This window comes from Sceloporus undulatus, chromosome 2, assembly GCF_019175285.1.
Source record: "Sceloporus undulatus isolate JIND9_A2432 ecotype Alabama chromosome 2, SceUnd_v1.1, whole genome shotgun sequence".
In the NCBI taxonomy this organism is placed as follows: Eukaryota; Metazoa; Chordata; class Lepidosauria; order Squamata; family Phrynosomatidae; genus Sceloporus; species Sceloporus undulatus.
The window spans coordinates 75952142-75978586 of NC_056523.1; the positions used below are offsets into that span (position 1 = coordinate 75952142).

A 26445-nucleotide genomic window follows, 5' to 3' on the forward strand; every position below is an offset into this window, starting at 1 on the left:
ATACTAGGTTCACCTCATTTTCAACCAGTCTACTGATTTAGGTACTGGCAACTATTGAGGACAGACTCCCTGATATGATACATCAAGCCATAGTTCATGAATGGCCCTCAGGTCAGAAATCTGCAGAAAATCCTAGGCAGGCAAGTGAAAGGGCTGTACAATTTAGGACTAGGCTTGCTGAGATGGCTGCTCAAGATATCTTGTTCTATTTGGGACATGCATGTTCTTTGTATAGATCCACCAAACTCAGCTCGACCTGGTAGATGCACTGTAAGGAAAGGCACTATGCAAAGACTTAGCACCAGGACTTGCAACAGCACACTCCCCTATTAACCAAACATGTGATACACACAACTTTTCCTGCCACCAGTAAGTTTCACTCTTCCACACACTGAGGCTGCTGAGATTATGCTGGTAGAAGCATCAGTTTTATATGCCATTCCACTGATTCATTCACAAAGTTTCTAGTCTTTCCATATGCTAGATAAATATGATCAACGCAGATATTTCCTGCTGTGAAGAGGAGACAACCAAGACAATGCTTCAATGAATTAAATTAGAACGGTGTACCTTCAATCAGTTTTGCTGTGTTTGTGGCTAAAAGAATCGTAGAGTTGGAAGAGACCATAAGGGCGATTCAGTGCAACCCCCTGCCATGCATGAACTCGCAATCAAAGCACCCCCGACAGATGGCCATCCAGCCTCTGTTTAAAGACCTCTAAAGGAGACTTCACCGCTCTTGGAGTGTGTTCCATTGTTGAACAGGTCTCACTGTCAGGAAGTTTCTCCTTATGTTTAGGTGGATTCTCTTTTCCTGTAGCTTGCATCCATATTCTTTGGAGCAGCAGAAAACAAGCTTGCTTCATCTTCAATATGGCATCTCTTCATATATTTAAACAAGGCTAGAAAACCATTTCATTCTGGCCAATGAAGGTTTGTCCAATATGACTGTGGTGTGTGTGTGTGTGTGTGAGAGAGAGAGAGTGTGAGTGAGTGTTATATATGGCATCTGGGCTGTTCGTTACAATCAGTTCTCTCTGAAATCAATGGAAAGTAAGTGTAACTAATAGCCAGAATGTAGCTCATTCTGTGTAAGAAACTGTTTTGAGTCTGCTAAGACAAGCTTGGAATTGCATGAGTTGTACCTGGCTAAAATGTAAAGCAGGTTAGCAGGAGCTGCAGCTATCAGAAAGTGAAGCATCTGGGTCCCTGTCTAGCTCCTTCTCTTTCTCATGAACACTTGCAGTTCAAACAGAAAGAAGGTTCTTACCCCTGAGAAACAGCTGTGTTTGGTTTCTCATGTAACTGCAGTAGGACAGTTTCCAGGAAGAAAATAACAAGTATCCATGTCAGTATGGAGCAAAGCAGAAGGATAAAAAGTGGCAGAACAAAACTCTAGATGGCAGTGGTCAGAGTACAGCAGAGAATAAACAATGGAGTTGACAATTAAAAATTAGCAGCTGTTTGAGCAGAAAAGTAGCATAAGCCCCTTCACGATGCAGTCAGCCCAGTCTTTAATCAAGTACACTGATTTCTAAGGTACATTTCATTTGTCCCAAGGCAAAATACCTCAAACACCAGTGGGGAAGAACCCAAGGCACCAATCTAAAGCCATTCCTCTTTACTGCCTCTGATTGGGACTTTTACCCCAAACCAACCTCTTACAAGTTCACCAGTGGGAAAGTCCACGAGTGCACAGGTAGAAGTCCCAGTCCTTGATGACACAGTAAAACATTGCAAGAGTAACTGCAGAATACCTTCAGCAGTGGAGACAGGGAGGGGAGGCTACACAAACAAACAGAATCACTGGCTTTAAAAAAGGCAGTGGAGGATGGGAATCACTCTCCCACTGCCCAACCTCGCTTAGATTTTTGGTTAAAATTTTTAAAATGGCACCTGCCCATAGCCATCCCACCATAATTCAAACATCCAAGACAGTTTAAATATTATTCTGTACATATATAAAAGCCCCCGTACAACAGTGGGGGAGCTGCAGGAGCATGGCACAAGGCTGGCGTTTGAATGAATTGAAGCAACAGTGCCCGGTGTCCCAAATGGCACCTCTCTCCTCCCCAAATCCAAAACATTCACAGTGGTCCAGGTCTGTAGTTCATTGGCTTGTATGGAAGGCAGAAGGACAAGGAGGAGAAAACAACAAATTCTCTTCAAAGGACATCTGCTCGCTTATCCCGAACACGGCTCCTTGCTTTAGTCCGGGCTTTGAAGGCGGCTGAGTTGTATAGGTGCTGGTGGAGAAAGAGTAGAAAGAAATTAGCGGAGGAATCCTGATTGAGATGTTTGCACACACCAAGAAAAAAACAAGATACACATGATCTAATTCTCTTAGGTTTTGTACAAAGTGACATATACAGTGTGCCCTTGCTATCCATGGGGGGATCCGTTTCAGACATTCTGCCGCCCTCGCAGATAGTAAAAACCATGGGACAATTAAGTCCTGTTCTTCTCAATGGGTGTGCACTCCTACTTGTGCCACCACATGCATGTGTGTCCATTCAGAAAGCTGGGGCTTGCTGTCTACGGAAGCTCAAACCACAGATGGCAAGTCTGTGATTGGTGCAGGTGCACTTTAAAGTGGGACCTCAATATCCACAGACTTGCCATTTGTGGTTTTGACCATCTGCAGACAGCAAGCCCGCATTGCTCCCAATGGCAGCGCATGCACACAGCTGTGCTGCCATTGGGGACAATCAGACTTAAGTCCTCCCTCCCTCCCACCTCTCTCCACTCCCCCTCAAGGCTTCTGCCCCAGGCTTGACTTCAGGGGCAGTTCAAAGCCTGGAGGTTTTGTCCTGGGGGGCTCTGAGACTCAAGCCCTGGCTCCTTCTAGCCGATGGGGCTCCAGCCTCCACCTCCAAAGGCAAGCCTGGGGCAGACGCCTCAGAGAGAGGACAGAAGAAGGAAGGAAGGAAGGAAGGAGAGGGAGAGAGGACTCCAGTGCATTTGTCCCCAGTGACAGCATGGCCATGTGGCTGCACTGCCATTAGGGACAATGAGACTTGAGCATCCATGTATTTTGGTATCCACTGGGGGAGGGGGGGAGAATGGTTCCCCCGCGGCTACCAAGGGCTGATTGTTTACATCTCAAGTTGGGAATTACCTTGACTCCAGATATTGCTGGACTGCAACTTCTACCTACCCATGTTGTCTGTGCTGACTGGCACTGATGTGAGTTGGACTCTGGCAATAGCTGGCAAAGTTGTATATTCCCCAGCTCAGGGGATCTGGATAGACCCTCACAGAATTAGATCACAAGAATAGAAAGTAGATCAAAAAACAAAATTTGACCAGTGGCTGTGCTAGCTAGGAACGATGCTCAGAACTGTCTAGAGGGCTACATATTCTGATATATGTGTGCGAAACAAGATTTTTCCACATCCAGATCAGAGACTTCTCATCATCCATTCTATTTTAGCTACAGAAAAAAAAAACCCAGAACACAGAAGCCCCCTATAACAGAGGAAAAAGTGATCATCAAGGCAAACATTACTGCCAAGCAGGTAATATCTGGACTATTCACAAGCAGAACATGAAGGCAAGAGACTTTCCCAGTACCCCCATTTGTCCCCCAGCAGCTGGTTTTCAGTCCGTTTTCTGGAGCCTTGCATTTTCAGCTACTGTACACTGCACTAGTGCTAGAAAATCCAGTGTGGACACACTTTCTTTTCTAGTGGTTTTACTGCTTGTGGTAAGGTGTCTTTGGTGGGGAAGAGGCAGGTAGTTCACTGGCATCACAGAAAGACACCAAGTTCTTACTAAGATAGAGATACTAGCAATGCTGCTCACATACCTTTTCAAAGCGGGAGATCTTACTGGCCTTAACAGCTGCAGCATCCAGAACTAGTGGAGGGCCCAGGCCAAATATCTCACGCAGCAACTCATTGTTCTAGAGAAAACAGAGGAAAGCACAGCCATTAGAGAGAATGTGGGCTCCAGGAGAGGTAGACACAGCTGGGGAAATGGACCTTCAAACTGTAATGCTTTGTATAACAGCAGCTTCCCCCAGGCTGGCACTGCTCAAATGTAGGCAAAGGGGATTATGGGAGTTCACCATCATTTATTTGCAGTCATAGACCAAAATATAAAATATAATTAGTTACAGCAAAAAGTCATAAAATTCATAAAGCATAAAACCCATAAATATATATACATACATACATACATGTGTGTGTGTGTGTACATACATACATATACAGCCATTAGGTAGTTGTAGTTCAACACATCGGGAGAGCATCAGGGCTGGGAGGTACTGTGGAATGTTATGATGGGCAGCAGACTTGCCCCCTTCCCCAAACATACAAAGGCACAGCCTTTCTTGCCTTAGCTGTCCTCAGTCTTTACCTGCAGATGGTGCCTGACTCCAGAGCCAAGAGTCTCTTTGAAGGCATTGTACATTCTCCTTCTTGCCCAGCTGTCCACATACATACACTCCAATCCAAACTTGATAGTTTCTTCATGACACTCCCCATTCTGGATCAGGGAAGAAAAGGTATTTAGAGGGTCCACAGCAAAGGGCAGAAGTCTGTTGCCTGACCCCATCCAGCCCCTCACTGATAGCTTTGTAAGACCAGCCACTTCATAGATATGAAAAAAGCATTTGTGCATGGGCATTTCTGATTCTACTCAAGCAATTTGAGTAGCACCTGTTCTGCCAACATACCAACTCTACAGAGTTCTGGGTATGTATTGAACTGTTTCTTGGGTACAGTATGCTGAGAAACAAAATGCGAATGCTGTCCAAGCAGTTCTGGTATTGGCTTTTTTAGAATCAAGAAAGTGGCAGTCAATGTCACATTTCTTTTAGTTGTTCGCATGGGAAAATAGGAAGCTAGCCCAGTGATTGAATCTAAGATGTACCTTGGGAGCTACTGTATATACTCAGGTATAAGTCTAGAAATTTTAGCCTAAAAATTGACCCCCCCCCCCCCAAAAAAAAACAGAGTTCTCATCCATGGGTCAGTGTAAGTACTGTATTTTAACTGTTATCAAAAAGGGAACAATCTCCTGATGAAAGACAAGAGTGTAATCTGTTCTGGAAGCACTGATTCAGCCTTTAGTGCAAGCAAAAACAGTTATGCCTGCTGGAATTTTGTAAGTTCTTCAGCACTGTTTTCCTTTGCTTCATCTTTTAGATCCTTTTCTTATGAAGCCCTAAGTTTTATCCTTGACTTAAGAATGGGTCATATCAAAATCCGTAATTTTGGCCCCAAAACCTAACCTGGATTTATACATGAGGTCAACTTACAGTTGACGATATACAGTATTTTAAAGGCCAGGCCTGCAGCCTTGGGACAAGTGAAACAATATGGAAAAGGGGGCATGGAGAGGATAATTCCCCTAAACATACATAGACTGTACTTTCCTCAGGAATGGACTGCTACAGGCTGTGCTTCACACGTCTGGAATGGGGTGGGGATGAGGGGAACCAGACAGATTCAAAGTAGGTTTGAGTCCGTGGGCCTCTGCCTTTTGAGAAAATTCAGGGCTGAAGAAATGCTAAGGGAGAAGACCGCCCCCCTATTCACACACTACCAAAAAAGCTTACTGAACAGGCAAGAGCAGGCAAATTACCTCAATGAAATGTAGCACATCACGAAAAATGGAGCGCTGCTTGCGTCTGTCTGTTTTGGCTCGGTACTTGTTGCTGTCTGTGGCCAAGGCTTTCAATTTTGTGCACAGCAGGTCAGTGTCCTCATAAAAGAAATCATCCTGTGGCAAAGAAAAGGTGGTAGGATGCCACCCTAAAGCTTCTACTTTGAAGTCACATTCTTTTGAAAAGCCAGTGAGTGGCATTGAGGGTCAGAGAGAGGGTGCAGCTCTAAACCTTGTTTTTCACACCCATTTCCCATTCTCTCTTTACCTAACCCAGCAGGACATATATTGTCTCTGAGAGTCTCTAATGCAGTGATGGAAGTCCACATCCACCTGATTACCCTGAGGGAACAGGGTGCCTTGTGCCCCAAGTCTGTTGATTGGCCACAAACAATTGATGAGTACACACTTACAGTATGTGAATTGTGCTAACATTTACTCAAAACGGGGTCGTCTAAAAGCAGCCTTTGACTACCACCATGTTAAAGGAAAGCTCAGGGATTGCCACTGTCACCTCTCATGTAATAAAAAAAGCATGTGGAAGAAACAGGAACAACTTGATCCTGGATGACAACAATCCAAAACAAGCTACAACCACCTCACTCAGTTTTCCCCATATGAGCCTGTCAGAACACTAAGCTCTTTGGGGGAAGGCTTTCTCTTGGTCCTGCCACCATTACAGGCTTGCTTGGTGAGCCTTCTCAGCGGCTGCTCCTAACCTCTGGAATTCCCTCCCAAAGGAAGCTAGGCTGGCCCCCTCCCTCACTTCCTTTCACTGACAAGTTGTTTTTATTTAAGCAAGCATTTAATATATAACCATACCAGGGTGGTTTTATGGAGTATGTGTGTTTTAATTGTGTCTTTTAAATTTTGCATATTTAAAAGACCGCCCCAATTGTTCTCAGAGGGGCAGGATACAAATAAATTTTATTTATTATTATTATTATTACTATTATTATTAATTTAATTTTATAATTTTTTAAGATGATTTTGACTATTTTAAATGTTATTCTAATGCTTTAAAAATGTTTTTTTTCTGTGAGCCACCTTATATTAATAATAATATAGTTAGTATTATTTTAGAGATATTTTAATCATGTAATGTTGTTTTCAATTGTACACTGCTTGGCAGGTTTTTATTCTTTTTTCTTTCTTATTTTATTTGATCCTTACTATATAAAGAGCTATGCAAACTTTACAGCGCTCTATAAATAAATGTTAATAAGAATAATAATGGTCCCTTCTGGGGGAAAGATGGCATACAAATTAACAAACAAACTAACTAACTAAATACAGCCGGCCCTTCTTATACACAGATTTTTTATACACGGATTCAAGTATACACGGTTTGAAAATGTTCAAAAAAAGTATAAATTTCAAATATCAAACCTTGATTTTCCATTTTGCTATGTCATTATATTTAATGGGACTTTAGCATCCATGGATTTTGTTATACACGGGGGATCTTGGAACCAAACTCCAGCGTATAACAAGGGTCCACTGTATTCCAATCTATCAGAAGGGGACCTAAGAGCTTCTCTGCTAGTTCAAACCAAATATTCATTTAGTCCAGCATCTTGTGTCACCCACTGGCCACTCAGATGCCCCTGGGGAACCAACAAGCTGTACCTGAGAGCAAAGGGCTGCTCCTATTGTTATATCCAGCAGCTGGCATTCAATGACACAATGCCCCTGACCACTACTGGGGGATGGGATTGGGTATGTTTCTGCACAGTCATCAGAAAATGGCCATTAACAGACAAGGGACAATGTTAATGCCTATGCAAGAATCAGAAGGATGCTAGCATACCTCCATGTCTCGGGCCAGTTCAAACAGAAGTGCAATTGTTTCACCCACAACAATCCGAAGGTTGACATTATCACTGGAGAGCATCAGAGGCAATGTAGGTAAGTGACTGGAGAAGGGGGAGAAAGAGAAGGAGAAAGGAGAATGACAATCTTAACAAAATAAACCACCAAAAGGTCCATTCAGTCCCTTTCTCAGAGCCCTGACTATGTCCCTAAAGAACCAGAAGGACAGGCAATTGTGAGTTGATTAAATAAAAGCACCAAATCTACATTTTCTGTCATCTATTACAGCCAGAAATGAACAAAACAGGATTCTCTAGCCTAGAAGAAACACTGACTGGCAAGACTGTTCACTCACTTGTCCAGGATTTTCTTGATCTGGGTGCTTGGGCAGATGGTGAGGAGCAGAGACCATGACTGGAGTGCACTGCAATGCAAGTTCTGGAGTAGAGGGCTGTGGTGGGAGGGCACCAAGTTGGCATCTGTGCTGCAAGAAGTGCCAAAGATACCCTCTAGGCAAGCAAGACAGGAAACCAGATCCTAAAAAAGGGATGGCAGGCAGTCAGTTCTCACAGAAACAAGATGAATGATTAATATTGTGGATGACATTAAGATAGAAGAGAGCTTCTAATTAAATAGTTAAGCACCATCCTGGGGTGCAATTTATTCCCAGGTCAGGCTAGCTATCAATCCCAGACAGTTACCACCTACCCCCATGTTTTTAATCAGAGGTATCCTGCAAGCACCTCTGTTATGATGTCCTTATTCATTTCAGCTTTCAGAATCCAGTGATGGAACAAAAGTAACTACTGGTAACATTTGGGGCCAGTGGAAAGGAAGAAGAGCTTTTTCTGTGCCTCAGATAGGCAGAATCCCATAAAACCTAGTAAAAATTCTCTTCCATAAAACAAGCCTGGGGGGGGGGGGGCGCTTTTTCCAATTTAAAAAAAAATCTGTTTTAATGGGGGTGATCTGGACAAGAGTGATCTTCTGACCAGGGGGCATGTGAGGATTTCCCCAGACTTTGGAAAGTTCCCCACTTACCCCTTAAAACATCCTGCCAGCAATTTCTACTGTCTTCTTATCCACAGCAGCTCCTTTGCCTGTCTTACCACTAAGAGGCCAGGCAGCATTGCTGAGGATGGAGTGATGGAATAGTGGTTGGTTAGGAGTATCTGTAGTTGTCAACTTCTAGTCCTAGAAACTTGTCAGCACAAGGAGCATAGGATGATTGCTTCTAGGTAACTGCCAATCCTTAGGGTCCAAGACATCAGGGGATCCCTATGGGTTTCTCTTATTCTCCCAATAAATATAGAATCATAGAATCGTAGAGTTGGAAGAGACCACAAGGGCCATCCAGTCCAACCCCCTGCCATGCATATACATCCCAAAGTCTCTAAAAGCACCTGCGCCAAGTATTTTCCCTGGCTCTGATCCATTAACCTCTCCAGTGTTTGGAAAATGGGTCCATTCAGAAATCCTGGTTCTCCACTGCTAAACCAAATGAGGCCTTGAGCCATCAAATTCAACAAGCACTTGACTATGAAGCCTGTAATCATGCCCAACTGCAGCAGAGCTCAAATGCTCTACCCAGTTCTAGAGAAAGTCCACTTTTTTATAGCTACTTGATTGACTCTCTTAGTAGCTTCCCAAGCAGCAAATAAACAATTGTTCATTTATCAAATTAAAGTCTAGTCAATAACACACAAAGCCTGCATGTAAGAACTCAAGAGATTATTTAACCATAAGGCCAGCAGGCCACATGTGTAAAGGAACTTTGGAAAATCACATTTCTCTTTCTAGTTTGAGCTAAGTGAAAATAAACAAGATGAGGTCTGTCCCCACCCCCAGTACAAAACAGCCTGACTTACCCAAATGTGGCCAGCTTCAAAATCACTTTCAAAGCAGTGTCCACTTTCAAACTAATGAGCACTCTCTAAAAGTGTTTGAGAGTGGTATGCATTCCAGTCTACCAAAAGCTTATCTATATCTGGCAATCCCCATATATTAGTATGCAGAGAGAGAGAGTCAAGAGTTTAATTTTCTATTCTATCCACTGCATCCTTCTAGTGTAATGATTAGAGTCTGAAGACCCAAGTTCCAAATTCTTACTCAGTTGTAAACTTGGGAGCCAGCTGTTAAGTTCCTGTCTAAGACACCTCATGTGGCTCTGACTAATCTCATGTAAACCAACATGAGTTTCTTGGAGGAATAGTTTTATAAAATGGAATAAATAAATTTTTTAAAAAGCAAACTTCTAAAGTAAAAGAAGTTCCTTCCCCATGTTAAAACTGTGGTGTTTCTTTCATTGCTGAGAAACTATTTCCTTTTCTATTCCAGTGGCTTGTCTAGAATATTTAAGACAGCAAAACTGAGCGCTCTGTAAATTCCATTAAGTATTCAGTTGTGTATAAGAGAACCAGAAAATGCCCAAATTCATTTCTCTTAAAGAGGTAAGAACACCTTAGCCCTGCTCACATGGTTTATTTCAGTATAAGAAAATATATAAAATCATGCCTGAAGGGTTGTATTGCTTTCAGATTTATAGTCATAGTGTGTTAAGTTAAAGTGTTTGCAGCATTTACCTCCATGTCAGCAGCAGCGATATAGCAGCACATCCCCAGAGCTGTGGCACACTATAAGGGTGAAAAAGCAAGTCAGTGACAAAGACATTCTGAACAATTGCTTTCAATGTTTTATAAAGCCCCAGGCAATGCTTCCCCTTCCCACAAGTTCTCTCACACATCAAGGTTCACTACAAGACAGAAGAAAAACATTTTACTCACGCTTTGTCGAGCTATTGGGCTGGCTGAGGAGTCAGTCAGGATGGTGATGAGGAGAGGCTTCAGGCTGCGAAACACTTCCTCCCCTTCAGGCCCTGAGCCCATCTGAAGGCACAGTAGTGTAAGAACAGTAGCAGCAAGGGACTGCTCCTCCCCTTTACCTGTGAGGAAAAAGACAACAGCTGCTCTACAAAATCTACAAATGGCACTAGACACATATGTATTACACTACTGAACACAGGAGTCACAATGGGGTGATGAATTGTGCAGGTACAGGAAGGACAGGAAATGGTATGCTTTAAATTCTGCCTGAGCAAAATCTTTCACAACAGTGTATGGTGGCTTAAGACAAAAACTTGCCTATAGGATGTAAAGGGCATTTCAAAGACTGCATCAAGAACACAGCTAAAAAACAGGTTGGGTACTAATGACACACATGGAGAGATGCACTTTTCTTCATTATCACCAAGGCTTTATCAGTTCTCAAGGATGGAAGAAGCCAATTAAAGCTTGCATTTCCTTATCTTCTTACCCACTATGCTGCATTATATATTAAAAGCCTGCTTGAATAAAAATATTTTTGCCTACTGGCAAAAGGAAAGCAGGAGAAGGCCAGCCTAGCCTGCTGTGGGAGGACATTCCAGAGGGTTGGTGCAGCCACCAAGAAGGCTAACAGAAAATTAAGAAAAAAGGGACTCTTCCTTCTTCTAAGACAGTCCAACTCATTTTGCAAGTTTGGCTACATATTGTCTAAATTTTGAGCTCTTACAATAACTGTGGCAGCCAGGATACTTTGATTCAAACTTCATTGCATGTGGCAAGCCACTATCACCTCCTGCAACCATGAGTAATATTAGGATGACCACAATGGCCTATCTTACAAGGCTATTGTAGTGATCAACATTATACCAATAAGCACGTGATTCACTTTTATCAGCAAAAGCAAATTGCAAATAGCAGTAAGATACCAATATGAATCAAAGAGTATTACATTTAAAAACAATTACATTGGTGACACAGTCCACCCAAACTACGTTATAGTCCAAGAGTTCCAGGGGAGAGATTTGAGTAGCTGCTCCTGCTAAAACCAAGTGGAATTGAAAGTGCTTTGATTAGGATACACAGTGCTATAGTTAGGTGGATCTGTAATTGTTTGACAGATCAAACCCTGAGCGCTCACCAATGGTTATTCTTCACCCCGGAGAGATGTGAATAGTGGAGTGAATAAGTGTTCTGTGCTGGGCCCAGTGTTGTTTTAACATCTTTGTAAATGACTTAGATGCTGAAAGAAGGCATGCTTTTCAAATTAACTAATGTCCTAGAGGACAGGAACAGGATTCAAAAGGATCTTGACATATTGGAGAACTGGCCCAAAACTAACGAAATGAATTTCAACAGGAATAAATGTAAGGTACTACTTCTAGGCAGGACAAATGCAAATACAGGATGGGTGACTCCTGGCTTGAAAGCTGTATATGTGAAAAGGATCTAAGGGTCTTAGTAGACTACAAGCTAAATATGAGTCAACAATGTGATGTAGCAGCCGAAAAAGTCACTGCAATCCTTGGTTGAATCAACAACAATATAGCGTCCAGATCAAGGGAAGCAGTAGTGCCACTCTATTCTGCTTTGGTTAAGACTTCATATGGCATACTATGTACCGTTCTGGGCACCACAGTTCAAGAAGGATACTGACAGGCTGGAACATGACCAGTGAAGGATGACCAAAATCTGGAAACCAAGCCTTATGAGGAAGACTAAAGGATTGGGGTAAGTTTAGCTTGGAGAAAACTGAGGAGTGGTATGATAGCCATCTTTAAATATATGAAAGGATGTCATATAGAAGATGTACCAAGTTTGTTTTCTGCAGCTCCAGAGACTCGAACACGAACCAATGGATTCAATGACAAGAAAAGAGATTCCAGCTAAACATTAAGAACTTCTGTACTGTATGCACTGCTCGACAATGGACCAGACTACCTCAAAATGTGGTGAACTCCCCTTCTTTGGAGGTCTTCAAACAGGCTGAGGGGGATCTTTCAGGGTGCTTTAGCTGTTTATTCATGAAAGCAAGGGGGAAGGATGAGATGGCCCTCCCAACTCTAAGATTCTATGATTTTATGCCCCAAGTACTATATAAAAGGACAGTCCCATAGGCTAGGAAAACCCACCTTTCTTCAGGCACTTCTCTAAGGAATCCATGAGGGTGAACCTACGTTCCAAAAGGAAGTCAAAGAGTGTCTTGGAGGAGAATGCTAGCTGTAGGCTTTCAAGAGCAAGCTGTCGTGTCTTGGCACTAGGAAAGCATTGAGACAGAAAAAGAGAGGGAGGTGTCACAGTCTGGGAACACTGTCTTGATTGTCCCCTCCCCCAAGCACTGAAAGTTTACACCAAAAATTACAAGTCATTCGAATAATGCACAATTAGATTCTTTTCTCTTTTGAATTGTTTTAATATTGTGAATAGTTTAATTTTATTTTAGTGTAAACTTTTCATATATTTTTAGTACAGAAAGGGGGGGGGCAGCAACAAAAAAAGAATTGTGCAGAATAGTGAAGTCTTTTGTGTCACTGATGAAAAACCTCATGTAGTCATCAGTGGCTTTGTGTTCAACTGCAACACAATAGCCATGTTCTGTATTTGGTGTTAAATGCTAAATTCAACACTGATGAAGTACACTGGTTAATACACATGGTTAATAGACATATCACTTTTTAAAAATTTTAAGAGTGTGTACATACTAGGGATCCAGGACTATTTGCAGCATTCAGTTGAACTTACACAAGGCAGCAATATTTATATTTTATGTAATTCACCAGACCTCCTCCATGACCTGCACCCCCCAAAAAATAGTATGCCCAAATATCTCAATTTTCTTCTGCAGTCCCTCTCAAAATGTCACTTCCTGTTGCCCCTTTGAGAGGGACAGCAGAAAAAAAAGATGTTTGGGAGCAGGACAATTCTGCTGTTTATGAGAAATATTTTTGTGTATTTCACACAACTGGGAACCTATTGTGTGATTTAAGGGCAAAAATTGCCCCCAAAATCATGCCAATAAAAAAAAAAATTGTGCAGGGGTGGGTGGATTGGGAAGACTATGGCCCAGATAAATGGTGTCCAGGGACTGCATGCATTCAATGGACTACATTTTGCCCACCCTTACCATATAAAATCCAGACCAACTCATAATCTGCAAACCCACTTCCAGCCCTGAACTCCAATTCTAGTTTACTAGCTGCCTGCAATGCAGACTATGTCAGACTACAGGTTGAGTCTTCCTTATCTGAAATACATGGGGCTAGAAGTGTTTTTGGATTTTTATTTTGTATTTGAATATATGTACATAATAAAATATCTTGAAGATGGATTGAAGTTTAAATACAAAATTGATTTATATTTCACATACACCTTCTATACATAGCCTGAAGATCTTTCATGCAATATTTTAAAATAATTTTGTGCATGAAACAAAGTTTATGTACACTGAACCATCAAAAAGCCAAGGTTACTATCTCAGCTATCCTTTAAATAAGATTTGGCTTTTTGAATATTTTGAATTTTTGAATTCTAGATAAGGGAGACTCAGTCTGTATTACACTATACACAATATCATCATCATCAATGAGCTTTTGGAAGCTTCACATGACCCAGTGTGTAAATTCAGCCTGAGAATGGTACATGGGCCTCACCTCTTATCCATCACATTGTCAATGCATTCCTTCAGTTTATCTTCAACCTCCTCTTGCTGTGCCTGCTCATCTACAGCCTCACCCCCTGTAAACAGCAGCAGAAGAGAAAAAGCATCAAAGCCATATCTGACAGGCCAGCCCTGTAGCCAGCTGATCTTCCACTCCTAAAGCAAGTAGATCAAGGACAGCCAGTGAGTAACCAATGGCAATGCTACAAAAGGATTCATTATCCTAGCATTTCAAAAGAGTTTTTGTTCAACACACATTTGGCAATTCTTGAGTTATGAATTGTTCTGGCAGCTGGTGTTAGCTTAACAGTGCTAGTTCAGATGAAATTATATTGTAATGAATGAAGGTTTAAGAAAAGCATAGAAGCCTTTTATATTTTTAAATATTTGGCTGAAAGCCATTTTTGATTACCAGTTTGGTGGAAGGGTCATGCAAAACAAAATCTCTGTAAGTGTTTTTGTCTGTGATCATAGGGTAAAGTATGGTATCTACAACAATATCCTAAAACACTTCATTTCATTTCTAATACAACCAACCATCATCACATGTCAGCTTATTGCTTTTTTGTTAGCCTGCTGATTTATGACCCTATCTGCTAATGTAAACCTGAGTCATTGGCAACCCTGAAAAACCAACTCTTGTAAATATTCCCTGTGTGGTTGCCTGAGGTATGAGACTCTTATGAGCCTAAACACACAGTGAAAATTTTTCTTAAAATCTTTATAGATGTACTTCCCCCTTTCCATTTTTTTTATGAATAGCAGGCCTTCCTTCTCAATTCCTTCCCCATCCATTTGGTCACACTTCTGCATACTTTTTGGGATACCTTCCTGGAAAAAATATATTGTATGGAACATCCAGACATCCAGAGTTATGTAACTGAAATGTTGTTACAAAATTCTAAGGTGTTTTTTTTAAATACACAAACAGAACCACACTACTCCTTACTCACACTTACCTGGCACTTCCTCAGCTACACTGGTAGTCTCACTGGCACTGCTGTAATGACTTAGCACTTCACTGGCTGCCTCATCGTCACTGGCCTGGGACTCCATCTTGGCATTGCTGCGAGCTCCTGAAGAAAGAAGTGAAAAGGAGTAGGAGTGGGTTGTATGTTCACCTGGACAAGGAACCTGCTGCACTGAGTCCTTCCATGCTGTAAACTTTACCTGAAGAAAAGAGAGTTTCCTTTTCCCCAGCAACTACGGACAATTACATATGATTATTTACCAAGCAGTAATTCACCACGGGGAGAGCCAGAGTGTTGTAGTGGTTTGAATGCAGGACTAGGACTCTGGGGATCAGGGTTCAAATCCATGCTCAGTCACAGAAACCCACATGGTGATCATGAACAAGTCAAATTGTCTCAGCCTCAGAGGAAGACAAACGCACACTTCCTCTTAACAAAACTTGCCAAGAAAAACCTGTAATAGGATTGCCTTAGGGTCATCACAACTTGGGAAATGATCTGAAGGCAAACAACAAGAAGAACAACCTAACATGGTTTATATATTTTTTGAATTTTAATTATTACGGTTTAAGCATCATCACTTGACAAGCTGACTGGCTGGCTGTGCTAAGTCAAAAAAGTGAGGAGAATTTTACCACATTTGATGAGAAAGCTTGGGAGAAGCAGGAGTAATAGTCTCCACACCATTTCATATGACAACACTCCACATTCATACAAGTAAACATTTTACCATGCACCTGCAATTAGTGGGCTCTTAAAAATCCTTCTCACTGATTGTTATAGTTATATCTCACATTTCCTCTGATGAGCTGCAGGTGGAACACATGCTTTCCTCCCCACTCTGTTCTCACAATTACCTGGGCCAAAAGTCACCTAATGAGTGGTGAAGTTGAACCCTAGAACTCCCAAATTCTAGACCAGCACTTAAACTACTACACCACACTGGCAATATAATACAGAGAATTAAGCAGCCCCTGCAAGGAGATAGTAGAACTTGACTAGGCCTCATAAAACCAGTCCACCATATGACTACCTAACAGCCAGTCATACTCCTGTTCATTTGAGTTTACACTCAAGCTGGTATCTTCACTAACATCTACCATGCTTCTCTTCTTGTCCTTTCAGGACACCTCACTCTCCCAAGCTCCACCATACAGTGAACCTGTCTAGCAGCTGGATGTCGTATAAAGCACTGACTTATCAAGAAAGTCATGGCAGCTCTGGTGAATTAGACTGTCCCCAAAATCAAGGATGAAAAATTCAGCCAGCTGGCAGGGGCAGTGGGGAATGCCACCTTCCACTTACCCAAAGACAGAAGAGTTATTCAGTCTTTTCATATCTGGGAATACTTTCCCTAGCACTGGATAGCAATGAGCTTGCGGTTGAAATGAGCTGTCAGCTTAGACACACCCCTCTGATAAGTATTCAAGGTCTGGACCAGAAGATAATCAGTATCATATGGAAAGAGCAAGTGGGAGGCAAACAGGAGAAGGTCACTCTTTAATCCTTTCCAACTTTCAGGGATCTCAGCTTTATTCAGTACCCCTAAAAAGACACCTGGGTAAATTCACTGTTTACTCTGGAAGAAATAAGCTGCACAGCAAATGGTTATGAAGTGAGAATAACAGAAAGCGTTAAAAAAATAAAGAGATCCAGTTGCAAAATTTAGTTACTCATTTCAGCAATTGGCAATAATATTTTTTTTAAACTACTGCGTAACACAAATTTATACTACCACAAACTTTTTTAAACCAACAAACTCATGGAGATTCAAATGGAATTTATTGCACTTAGCTGCCAAAAAACAGGATACATGTTTCACGTTTCCTGTTTTCTGCTGATTTTTTTTGGAGGCTTCCAGTTTTTATTTCCTACATAGGTGCCAAATCCTGATTTTGTTTCTGACAGAAGTCACAGCTTTGGTTGTGTAATCATTTGTTAACTCCCCCCCCCTTTTAAACTCCTTCTGTTTTACAAGTCCAACCAATGCTGATAATTCTTCACTAGTGGAAAGGGGGAACTTATGCCACACATTCAGAGTTAATGCACAAGTCAGCAAGTAATGCAGGACGCTCTCAGGTTGGCCACACAAAGGTGGACATTACAATGCCTTCCACCTGAAGTTGTAAAAGGCATGTGTTGTCCTTCAAGAGTGGATGCATTTCTTAATGCAACATCTGCTAACTAGTTTCCAAATCCTTATTTAAAGGATAATCAATGGTGGCTGAAGCCCACAAGAGTTTTGCTAAAGTCCACAAGAAAGGGTAGAGAATGGGCCACCAAAGGCAAAGCCTGTTACATTTAGTTTGTATGTAATGTGCAGAAGGAAGATGATGGTGATAACGGTAGGGATGTTTACTGTCAAACGAGCGCAGAAACAGAGAACCACACCAGAGAACAACCCATGAAGATGTTGTTCTCATGGCTACTAGTCACTGGCAACGCTTCCAGAAAAGAAAGAAACAGTGGGCACAAATACAGTGTTGATACCTGGCACGTTATGGAAAAAAAATTACTGCTGGTCCCCCACATCAGATCACCTGGGAAGCATTGCAACTGAACTGCAACTCCCAGCATTACTTCCCACTGGCTCTGCTGGCTAAAGCTGCTGGAAGTTGCAGTCCAGCCACAATCTGGACTCCTACTCTGGTCAACCAGAGAAAATGACAGTCCACGTCATCACATACAAAACTTGTTTCTACTGACAGTACTGGGACAAAAGCCATCAGATGTGCCAAAGGAGCAAACAAATGCTCCCTCCTTCCTGACACAGACTAAAATCCCACAATCCTCCTCCCTCCTTAACCCCAAATAATAATAATACAAAGTTGTGAAGGTCTAGGTGGAGTGGTGGTGGGAAACTAAAAAAGAAGAGGAAAATATTCTCATTCCTCTTCAAAAACTAATTTCTTTCCCTGTTGTTATATGCATTCAAGCTGACTCTGACTTAACCCTCATATCTTCAGCGATACAAGCAGTACAATGCATGACTTAATTTTATCTGCTATGAATGGAAAGATTTTAGAAATTAAGAGATGAAGCCTCAGCTTGTAAAATGCAGGCCTCTAACCAAAGTGAAGGTTGAGAAGAGGTAAAATTCTCATGTGTGTATGTGCTGTCAAGTCGCCTGTTGACTTACAGCGGTTGGACTGGATGGCCCTTGTGGTTTCTTCCAATTCTATGATTCTATGAACCCCATGAATTTCATAGGGTTTTTTTAGGCAAGGAATCCTCAGAGATGGTTTTTCCAGTGCCTTCCTCTGAAACATAGCCTACAGCACCTGGTACTTCTTGGTAGTCTCCCATCCAAGTACTAACCAGGGCTGACCCTGCTTAGTTTTCAAGATCAGTCAAGTTCTGGTTGTTTTAGGGTATTTGATCCTTAACCTTGATGCTAAAAGACAGAGCACAGGCTGGCTTTTAGGAGCTTGGCTAATAATTGTGTAACAATAATAATACTGTATATTGACTATAAGTCGACCTCATGTATAAGTCGAGGGCAGGTTTTGGGGCCAAAATTATGGATTTTGATATGACCCATGGATAAGTTGAGGATAAAACTTCAGGGCATCTAACAAAGGATGATGCAAAGGAGGAGGATGCCAAAGAACTTAGAAAATTCTGGCAGTCAAAGTTCTTTGTGCTCATCCTAAAGGATGGATGAGAGACTAGAAGGGATCCATGCTTCTTTTTGGTGCTCCCAGGATAGACTAAGCTCTTGCCTTTTACCACTCTATTCAGAGAAAGGGGATTGCTCCATATATATATATATATATATATATATGAAAAAGTTAAAGTCCAGTACTTACATTGACCCGTGGATAAGTCGACCCAAATTTTTGGGTCAATTTTTTGACTAAAATTTCTAGACTTATAAATGAGTATATACAGTAAATAATATGATTTATCTATATCCCGCCTTTTCCCGAAAGAATCAAGGCAGGCTACAATAAGTACAAAATAAAATACATAAAAATTCACAAGGCAATACAATAAATCTGAATTAAATCCCTATCCCTTACATAAATTAACATAGCACTATTAAGTTTATATTAAACATTACATTAACAAACAAAACTGCAAAAAGGTTGTGGTGGTCTGCTCTGAAGGCTCTGGCTACTCATAGCAGTAGCTTCCATCAACTGGTTCCTGAGAGGCACAAAACCTCCCAGAACTGTATGCGGAAGCAGCTCAGGCATATTTAGCAGCCTGGAAGCATGCTTCTCCTTAGCTAACCCCATACAGAAGTGAGGAGGAGGGGATGTCTGGGAAAACAGCCAAGTTACTAGGCCAAGCTAGCCACCCTTTCCCTGCTATACATGGCCAGGATGTGATAAATTAAAGTTGTATGCAGTCCAAAGGCACTGGCGGGGGGTTACTCTGCAAGAATTAGGATATGACCATGTTATCAGAGCTATATAAAACATGAGCGACAAAAGATGTGCAAGCTTTTGAGTTAACTAGCCCTCTTCATCAGGTGGGAATGAAAGGAAGGTTAGTTAACGACTGTATAAAGTATTTGTGATTATTGGTATATCTGGCAGACAACAGTCTGATCAAACAGCTGTTAACAATTCAAGTGTGTGTTCTGTGGTTTTTTTCTTTTTAAAATCATACTGTTGTACAAATGCCAAATTTTTCCTGATGGAAAAAGTTGTTCAATCCAAAATAAAACAAAACAAAATAAAAATGTCCCCAACCAAGTATACACTTAATCCATTTCTTGCCTCTCATATAGGAGCAGAGGGTTGGTAAACCTCAGAATAGGGCTGAACAATGTAGTGGGTCCAGGGGCCAAGTTTCTACCACAGGGAATCTCTCAGGCTTGCAGAGTGCCAAAATTCCCTCCCCCAAGAAAAAAAAGTGGAAGTGGTTGGAAATCCAGTTCTGGGGCCCTTTCACACTACAGAATTACTGCACTATTGTTCCGCTTTAGTTGTCATGGTCCCACCTTATGTAAATCCTGGGATTTATAATTTTCCAAGGTGCTTAGAATGCTCAGTCCCAGAGATTCTCTAGCACCTCACCAGACTATAAGTCCCAGGATTCCACAGGATGTTGTCATCATGGTTGTTAAAAGTAGAACCACAGCACTATAATTCTCTTTTTTTTTTGGGGAAAAAAGGGAAGAAAAAGGTTGGTCTGAGGAATCTGGAGTATTCAAGGGCTATGTATGGCCCACACGAGGGTTTTACTTTGTTCCACCTCCCCACCCAGCAGCCAAACAGGGTTAGAAAGGGGGGGAAAGACTGTCTGTAATCAAATTTAGAGATGAAAGATAATGTAGCTCCGGCCTCCTAGCAGCAATTTCAATTACAACATAGCTGGGAGGAACTCTCCACATGACCAAAGGCAGCTTGCAAAATAGGCTGTGTCAAAGGAGTGTCACTGAAGGGTTAACAGGCTACTGGCTTCATGCCCAATGCAAGGAAAAGGCTGCACTGAAGGCACGAGCCAGATTAAAGCATATTGCTGAGTTCACAACTGGGCTCCACAGTAAACAGGGCCTCACAGCTCCACATAGTGTAGTACAAAGGAAGGTCTATGTTATCACTCTAGCACCAGATCCCATGGGAGTTGTCAATCACCACTAGGGTGATGCAGGTATCCCATACCCCAAAAGCAGAGGGCAGAGCAAAGTATTTTCCCTCACAGTTGGCTTCTTGCAGGGAGTCCATGAGGGCAGCAGGACTCACAGGATGTATGGGCGAACTTTTGCACAAAGAACCAGCAGATGTTGTGCTTATTTTCAGCTCCTGCAAACTGGGCTGCAGAGATACCAAAAGAACAGGACGATGAGTTCTACAAGGCTGCCAAGCAGATAACAATTCTATGCCATCAGGTGGTCTGGGTGCTCCTCCTTAAAACCTGGCTCACTCTCTGTCAAGGGAACCGGCAATCTCCTCCTAGATTCCATTTTAACACTGTAAAAGAAAGCAAACTGTGGCTTCAAGATCAACCTGGTTTCTGCCTCCTCTCCTACCTTCCAAGCAAAGTTTATTAAGACTCAACCTGACAAAAGAGTTTGCAAGAATGTAAAAATTGTTCACTGTTTTGGATGGTCCTAATAAAAGTGCTGCCTAATTATGATTTTCCCATTTTTCTTCCTAATGGACCAAAACCACTTCTTTTACTTCTCTGTTTCAACATACTAAACATAGCTTTGGGACACATACATAACATATGCTCCATTCACTCCCATGCACCTTTCTCTTACTGCATTCATGAGTGTGTGTGGAATTGCCTAAAATAGCAGAGTGACACCTTTCTGTTAAGAGAACAGCTCTCTGGAAGCAAGGCTATGATTTGCACAAGGCAAAGACTCTGATAAGCAGATAAAGAAAAGAGGATAAAGTGGAGGCAATATGGTGTAATGGTTAAAGTTTTGGACTTTATCTAGAGTCAAATCTCCATTAGGTCATGGAACTTACTGAGTGATCTTGAACCAGGCATAGGATTGTTGTGAAAGTAAAGTATGGAAGAGGAGAGCTTGATGAACCACCTTGAACTCACTGGATGGAAGGCACAATATATGTAATATGCATAAACAGAACTACAAAATTAAAATTAAAAATTCATTGGACCCAATCTACCATAAGCTTAACTCTCCAACTGAAATCAAAAGGATTTAAAAATGGATCATGGCTTGCCAATAATGTACTATCTTTCTTTCTTTTTTTAAATAACCAGATTAGAAAAAGGAGGGTATTGAAGCAGCAATTTGAACAGGCAAGAGTCTGTGACAAAAAAGAAATAACATTTGGTGAGTGGGAGAAAATTCAGAGTGCATTCAGAGTTTTCCTGAGCACACTGACAGAGCACAAGAACATCAGAGGATGGGTCTCAGTAGATTTCCATAAAGGAATTATTCTTTTATTAAGATATTGATTTCCTAATTGGAAATCAAAACATACCCCTCTAGCAGAATGAAATTGGATTTAACATATTTTTACACAACAAAAATGTGAGGCAACTTAATATTATCAAATGTGCAAAACAATAAAGATCTGGATGAAGGAATCTGGAGAAGGGTCTCCCCTGGAGATCCAGGAATTAATAGCTTTGTGTGAGAGCAGGCAATCCTTGAGAAACCTATATGGCATTTTGAAACGTTCTGCAAAAATATAGGGAGCCAGTGGAGTTGCCACAGAATTAACAAGACATACTAATAGCAAGAACATTTCTATATTATCATCTCTCCCAAGTCAGCAGAATTGTTGTTGTTAACTGCTGTCAAGTCAGCTTTGATTTATGGTGATAGTATTATCCCTTCAATACTGCTGCTGCCCAGTAGCTGTTTGGCACATTTAGTCTGTCTCCTCAGAAAACGCCTGTCTGACTTGGGAGACCCTACCAGCAGCACTGCTACCATCAGCATAGTCTCACAGGACCACACAATCCCAACACTGGAGAAAGGTAGTGCCATTATCTACTATAATTCTAATCAACTGAAGTTTTCAGGTGGTCTTAGAAGACAACACCTCACACTCAGCAGTTAAGACAAGATACTACTAGGGCACAGATAACTTGCCACCACAGGTTATCATAAATTTAGAAAGCTTCAGTTTTCATGTTTCCAGAAGAATAAACTGCCTAATTGCTCTGCACCCAAAACAATGTTCTAAAGCGATGTGCTATGCACACAAAGTACGCATAGGAAGGTCCAGACAATGTTCTTTCAAGACAATTGCATAAACAGCATCAGCTGGGTGTTTGCTTTCAAAAGAGTGAGCACCCCACATTTTCCAGATGATACCACAGGCAAGTAATAACAAGCGGTGAGATGGACAGCAAGCCAATTTGTTTTCCAACAGCCCTGCTGGAGAGTTCCACATCACACAGGTGAAAAAACAGGTGCTTACCTCAACATTGACATCAAAAAGTAAACACAAAAGGACAGAGGTATTGTGTTCCCAGCTGTGTTCTTGGTGACAAACACAACAAGTTCACCTTCACACACACACACACCCGCTTAACTTGCATGCACTACAGGAGAATTAGACTGCATTTGTCACTTTATGGAGATTTCTACTTTTACTGCCATCTATTCTCTGGGAATTTCTGCCTAGATGTCTAGCAATGTGAGCCATGTTGGTCTTCTTAAATAATAAGCATAGTATCTTCAATAGTTCTGCTGTTCAATTAAGGCCCACTGCAGACTTCAAAACCAAAGAATATTAGTTTACATAGATCAATTCAGGTATCTAAGCAGTCTGAAAAACTAAAAACTGAGTCACAAGAAGGTTATTTTCTTCGCATCTTCTACTCCCATGCACTCTCCTCTAGTCCAACAAGGCTTAAATGTTAAAGGGCCCTGGACACCAACAACTTAAACTGCTTTAAGTAAAAGCAGTTTATTTCTTATCACATGGTAGTAGCTTTAATACTACAATTATCACTTTGGGTTTGTGTTGTTAAGGGAACAGCTTGGTTCATACATATCAAGAAATAATGCTACTTGTTCTTGTTTCATGTACAGCAGTAAATGGAAAACTACAATAAATACCAAGTGTACACTAGGGAAGGGAAAGCATTTGATAAAAACACGTATACCTTGATACAACTGAAATAATATCAATCTGGATGTTAGTTAGCAGGTGTAATTTTCACTCTCTGTGAACTAGTTATCTCTGAGGTACAACTACTGTACTTTAGGTCAGCATTGCTTCCAGCTACAGGTAGGGCTTCATAGGACTAAATGAATTTCTTCTTGACACATTAGTCCTTTCTTTTTAAATGTAGAGGGAATAGTTTTGCCTTAAGAGGGATATCCAGTCATGAGGATCCCCCCCCCATGCAATGTGAAGTGATACTACTGTGAGGACACAGAGGTTTCTCAACTCAGCAACAACCAGGATTGTAACAGCACTGATTTTACCTGGAAGTCCCATTCAAATTCTTTGTCCACCAATAAAACAAACTGATTAATTTGTATGCCACCTTTCTCCCAGAAGGGACCCAAGTCAGCTCACAGACAAAAACATTTTTTAAAATTACCATAAAATTTAAAACAGTTAAAATAATCTACACATGCAAATGCGTCAGACTAAGCACAAGTGGCCAGTCTCATGGCTCACAAGCGATGCAGTATATCATCATGGCAACACAGGACTTTATACTCAGTTTAACACCTGTGGCACTCAGAAAGGTTATGTTTTAGACTACAAGTCACAGAGTCCCATACCCTGGCCTGTGGCTTCTAGAAGCTGTGGCTCAAAGGGAGTAATTTCTCCAAGTAACTTAGGAAATCAACAAGCTTCATTTGGGTTGTCATACAGAATAATCAGAAGCATTCTTATCTGTACCAACAAATGCTCAAGTTTTGGAAAGGAAAGAGTAGGGGTTGGGAGGGGGAATCTCAGAATGGCAATTTGATCATATGTGTGTGTGTTGTGTGCCTTTAAGTCCTTTCCAACTTATGGCGACCCCAAGGCGATCCTATCACAGGGTTTTCTTGGCAGGTTTCTTCAGAGGGGGTTTCCCATTGTCTTCCTCTGAGACTGAGGGAGTGAGATTTGCCCATGGGCTTTCATGGCTGAGCGGGGATTCAAACCCTGATCTCCAGAGGCATAGTCCAGTGCTCAAACCACTTGACCACATGGGCTCTCTTGGTGGATCATATAGATTCTAGTTAGAAGGACTTCTGAAGAGAAGAATGACTGTCATTAAGGGCCCGAACAGGCAGGCCAAAATAAAGCTGCTGCGTGTCTGGAGGTATGCATGCGTCCTAAGAGCCTGGAAGCTGCGCCAAAGCCACACTCCAGTCCTAAGAACTGGGTAGCAGCTTTGGTGCAGCTTCTGGCCTCTTAAGGTGTGTGTGCCATTGAAACAGCATACCTCCAAAGTGACTCAGAGCAGTTTTATTTTGGCCTGTCTGTTCGGGCCGTAAGTTGTTCTTCTTTTGTAACTTTTGCTTACCTGGGTAGATGTAATGCTGGCTTTTCCCCAGCTCAGTCCATAACAGCAGGGCTATCTCCTCAGGTCCAGCATGCCTGTTCCTCAAAGTGAACCACCAGATGTGGTGGGGCTAGTCTATGCATGTAGACAAATGCATCTGAGGAAGTAAGCTGAAGTCTATGAAAGCTCATGCTGCCAATTTCTTTCAGTTACTCTCAAAGGTGCTACAAGTCCTCTCTAAGTACTGATTCTACAGACTAAGATGGCTATGTCTTTGAATTCTACCACTATGCAAACCTGTGTGCATATTTGTGCATTTGCATTGACAGTTAATTGTCTTCACTTTCCTGCACAAATTTGCATCTGTTCACCCTCTCCCAGCTGCAAATGCACAGCATCCAAATGCAGATGGATGGCCACACATGCGATAATGCGCATTTCTGTGAATGCTCTGGTAAAAACCAAGAAACATGACTTGGATAACTTAAAAGCAGACACCGAAGACCTTGAAACAGCTCAAGATTTCCCATGCTTTGGCTCAGTCGTTAATCAAAATGGAGACTACAGTCAAGAAATCAGAAGAAGACTAGGCCTTGGAAGACAGTTATGAAGGAACTAAACAATATCCTGAAGTGTAGAGATATATCACTGAATACTAAAGTTAGAAATGTTCATGGCATTGTATTTCCAGATTGTAGGTATGGTTGTTAAAGCTGGACAGTGAAGAAAGGCTATAAGAAGAAACTGAACTCATTCGAAATGTGGTTCTGGAGAAGAATTCTATAGATACCTGGGCTGCTGAAAAGAGAAATCAATGAGAAAACCAAGCCTGAACTCTCTCTAGAAGCCAAGATGATGAACAGAGACTGTTCTACTTTGGACATGCTTTGAGAAGACACAACTCCTAGAAAAGAGGGAGAAGGCATAGAAAGAGAAAGACCGCGTCCTCCTCAATGTCCTCCATTCTGAGCCTGACTAAGAAGCATGGATTGGCATTTCTATGAGTGTTTAACCTGTTCTTTGGTCATGTCCTACATTTTTCTTGAACGTCCTCCTTCTGGGGCATGGCTAAGCAAGGCTTTACACTCATGGGAGCATCTTTAACTTTCATTTGGTCCTGTCCTCCGTTTCTCTTGAGTGTCCTCCACTTTGAGCCCAACTAAGAAGCATGGATTTACATGTCTGAGTGTCTTTAGCTGTTTTTTGGTCCTGTCCTCCATTTCCCCCCAACGTCCTGCATTCTGAGCCTGACTAAGAAGCATGGGTTTGCATTTATATGAGTGCTTTAAGTTGTTCTTTGGTGGCGCCCTCCCTTTGGAGCTTAAAAGGCATGGGTTTGTATTCCGGCTTTGCCCTTCTTTGGCCCCGTCCTCCATTTCCCCTCAGCCCTGTCCTCCATTGTGAGCCTGACTAAAAACCATGGATTCACATTTGTGAGTGTTTTTCTCTTTTACCTGGTCCTGTCCTCCATTTCCCCTCAGTGTCCTCCATTGTGAGCCTGACTAAGAAGCATGGGTTTCCATTCCTATGAGTGTTTGTAGCCCTTCTTTGGTCCTGTCCTCCATTTCCCCTCAGTGTCCTCCATTGTGAGCCTGACTAAGAAGCATGGGTTTCCATTCCTATGAGTGTTTGTAGCCCTTCTTTGGTCCTGTCCTCCATTTCCCCTCAGTGTCCTCCA

The 26445-nt window shown here is 41.8% G+C and overlaps 1 protein-coding gene across 3 annotated transcripts in view; it reads right to left on the bottom strand.

Annotated features, from left to right (window-relative positions):
• Positions 1-1490: 1490 nt before the first annotated feature.
• IFRD2 (interferon related developmental regulator 2) overlaps positions 1491-26445 on the bottom strand; it is a 25215-nt gene continuing 260 nt past the window's right edge. The window contains exons 1-12 of one of the 3 annotated variants that reach the window (XM_042453520.1): positions 24789-25138; positions 14859-14975; positions 13892-13976; positions 12374-12498; positions 10206-10363; positions 10005-10055; positions 7778-7959; positions 7421-7526; positions 5590-5727; positions 4360-4488; positions 3809-3904; positions 1491-2246 (exon numbers count right to left, since the gene is read on the bottom strand). In XM_042453520.1, the coding sequence (XP_042309454.1) occupies positions 2166-2246; positions 3809-3904; positions 4360-4488; positions 5590-5727; positions 7421-7526; positions 7778-7959; positions 10005-10055; positions 10206-10363; positions 12374-12498; positions 13892-13976; positions 14859-14955 (1248 nt within the window). In that variant the 5' untranslated portion in view covers positions 14956-14975; positions 24789-25138 and the 3' untranslated portion in view covers positions 1491-2165. Of the gene's footprint in view, positions 2247-3808; positions 3905-4359; positions 4489-5589; positions 5728-7420; positions 7527-7777; positions 7960-10004; positions 10056-10205; positions 10364-12373; positions 12499-13891; positions 13977-14858; positions 14976-16175; positions 16197-24788; positions 25139-26445 lie in introns of those variants that run through there. The other 2 variants (XM_042453521.1, XM_042453519.1) reach the window with 2 other exon arrangements.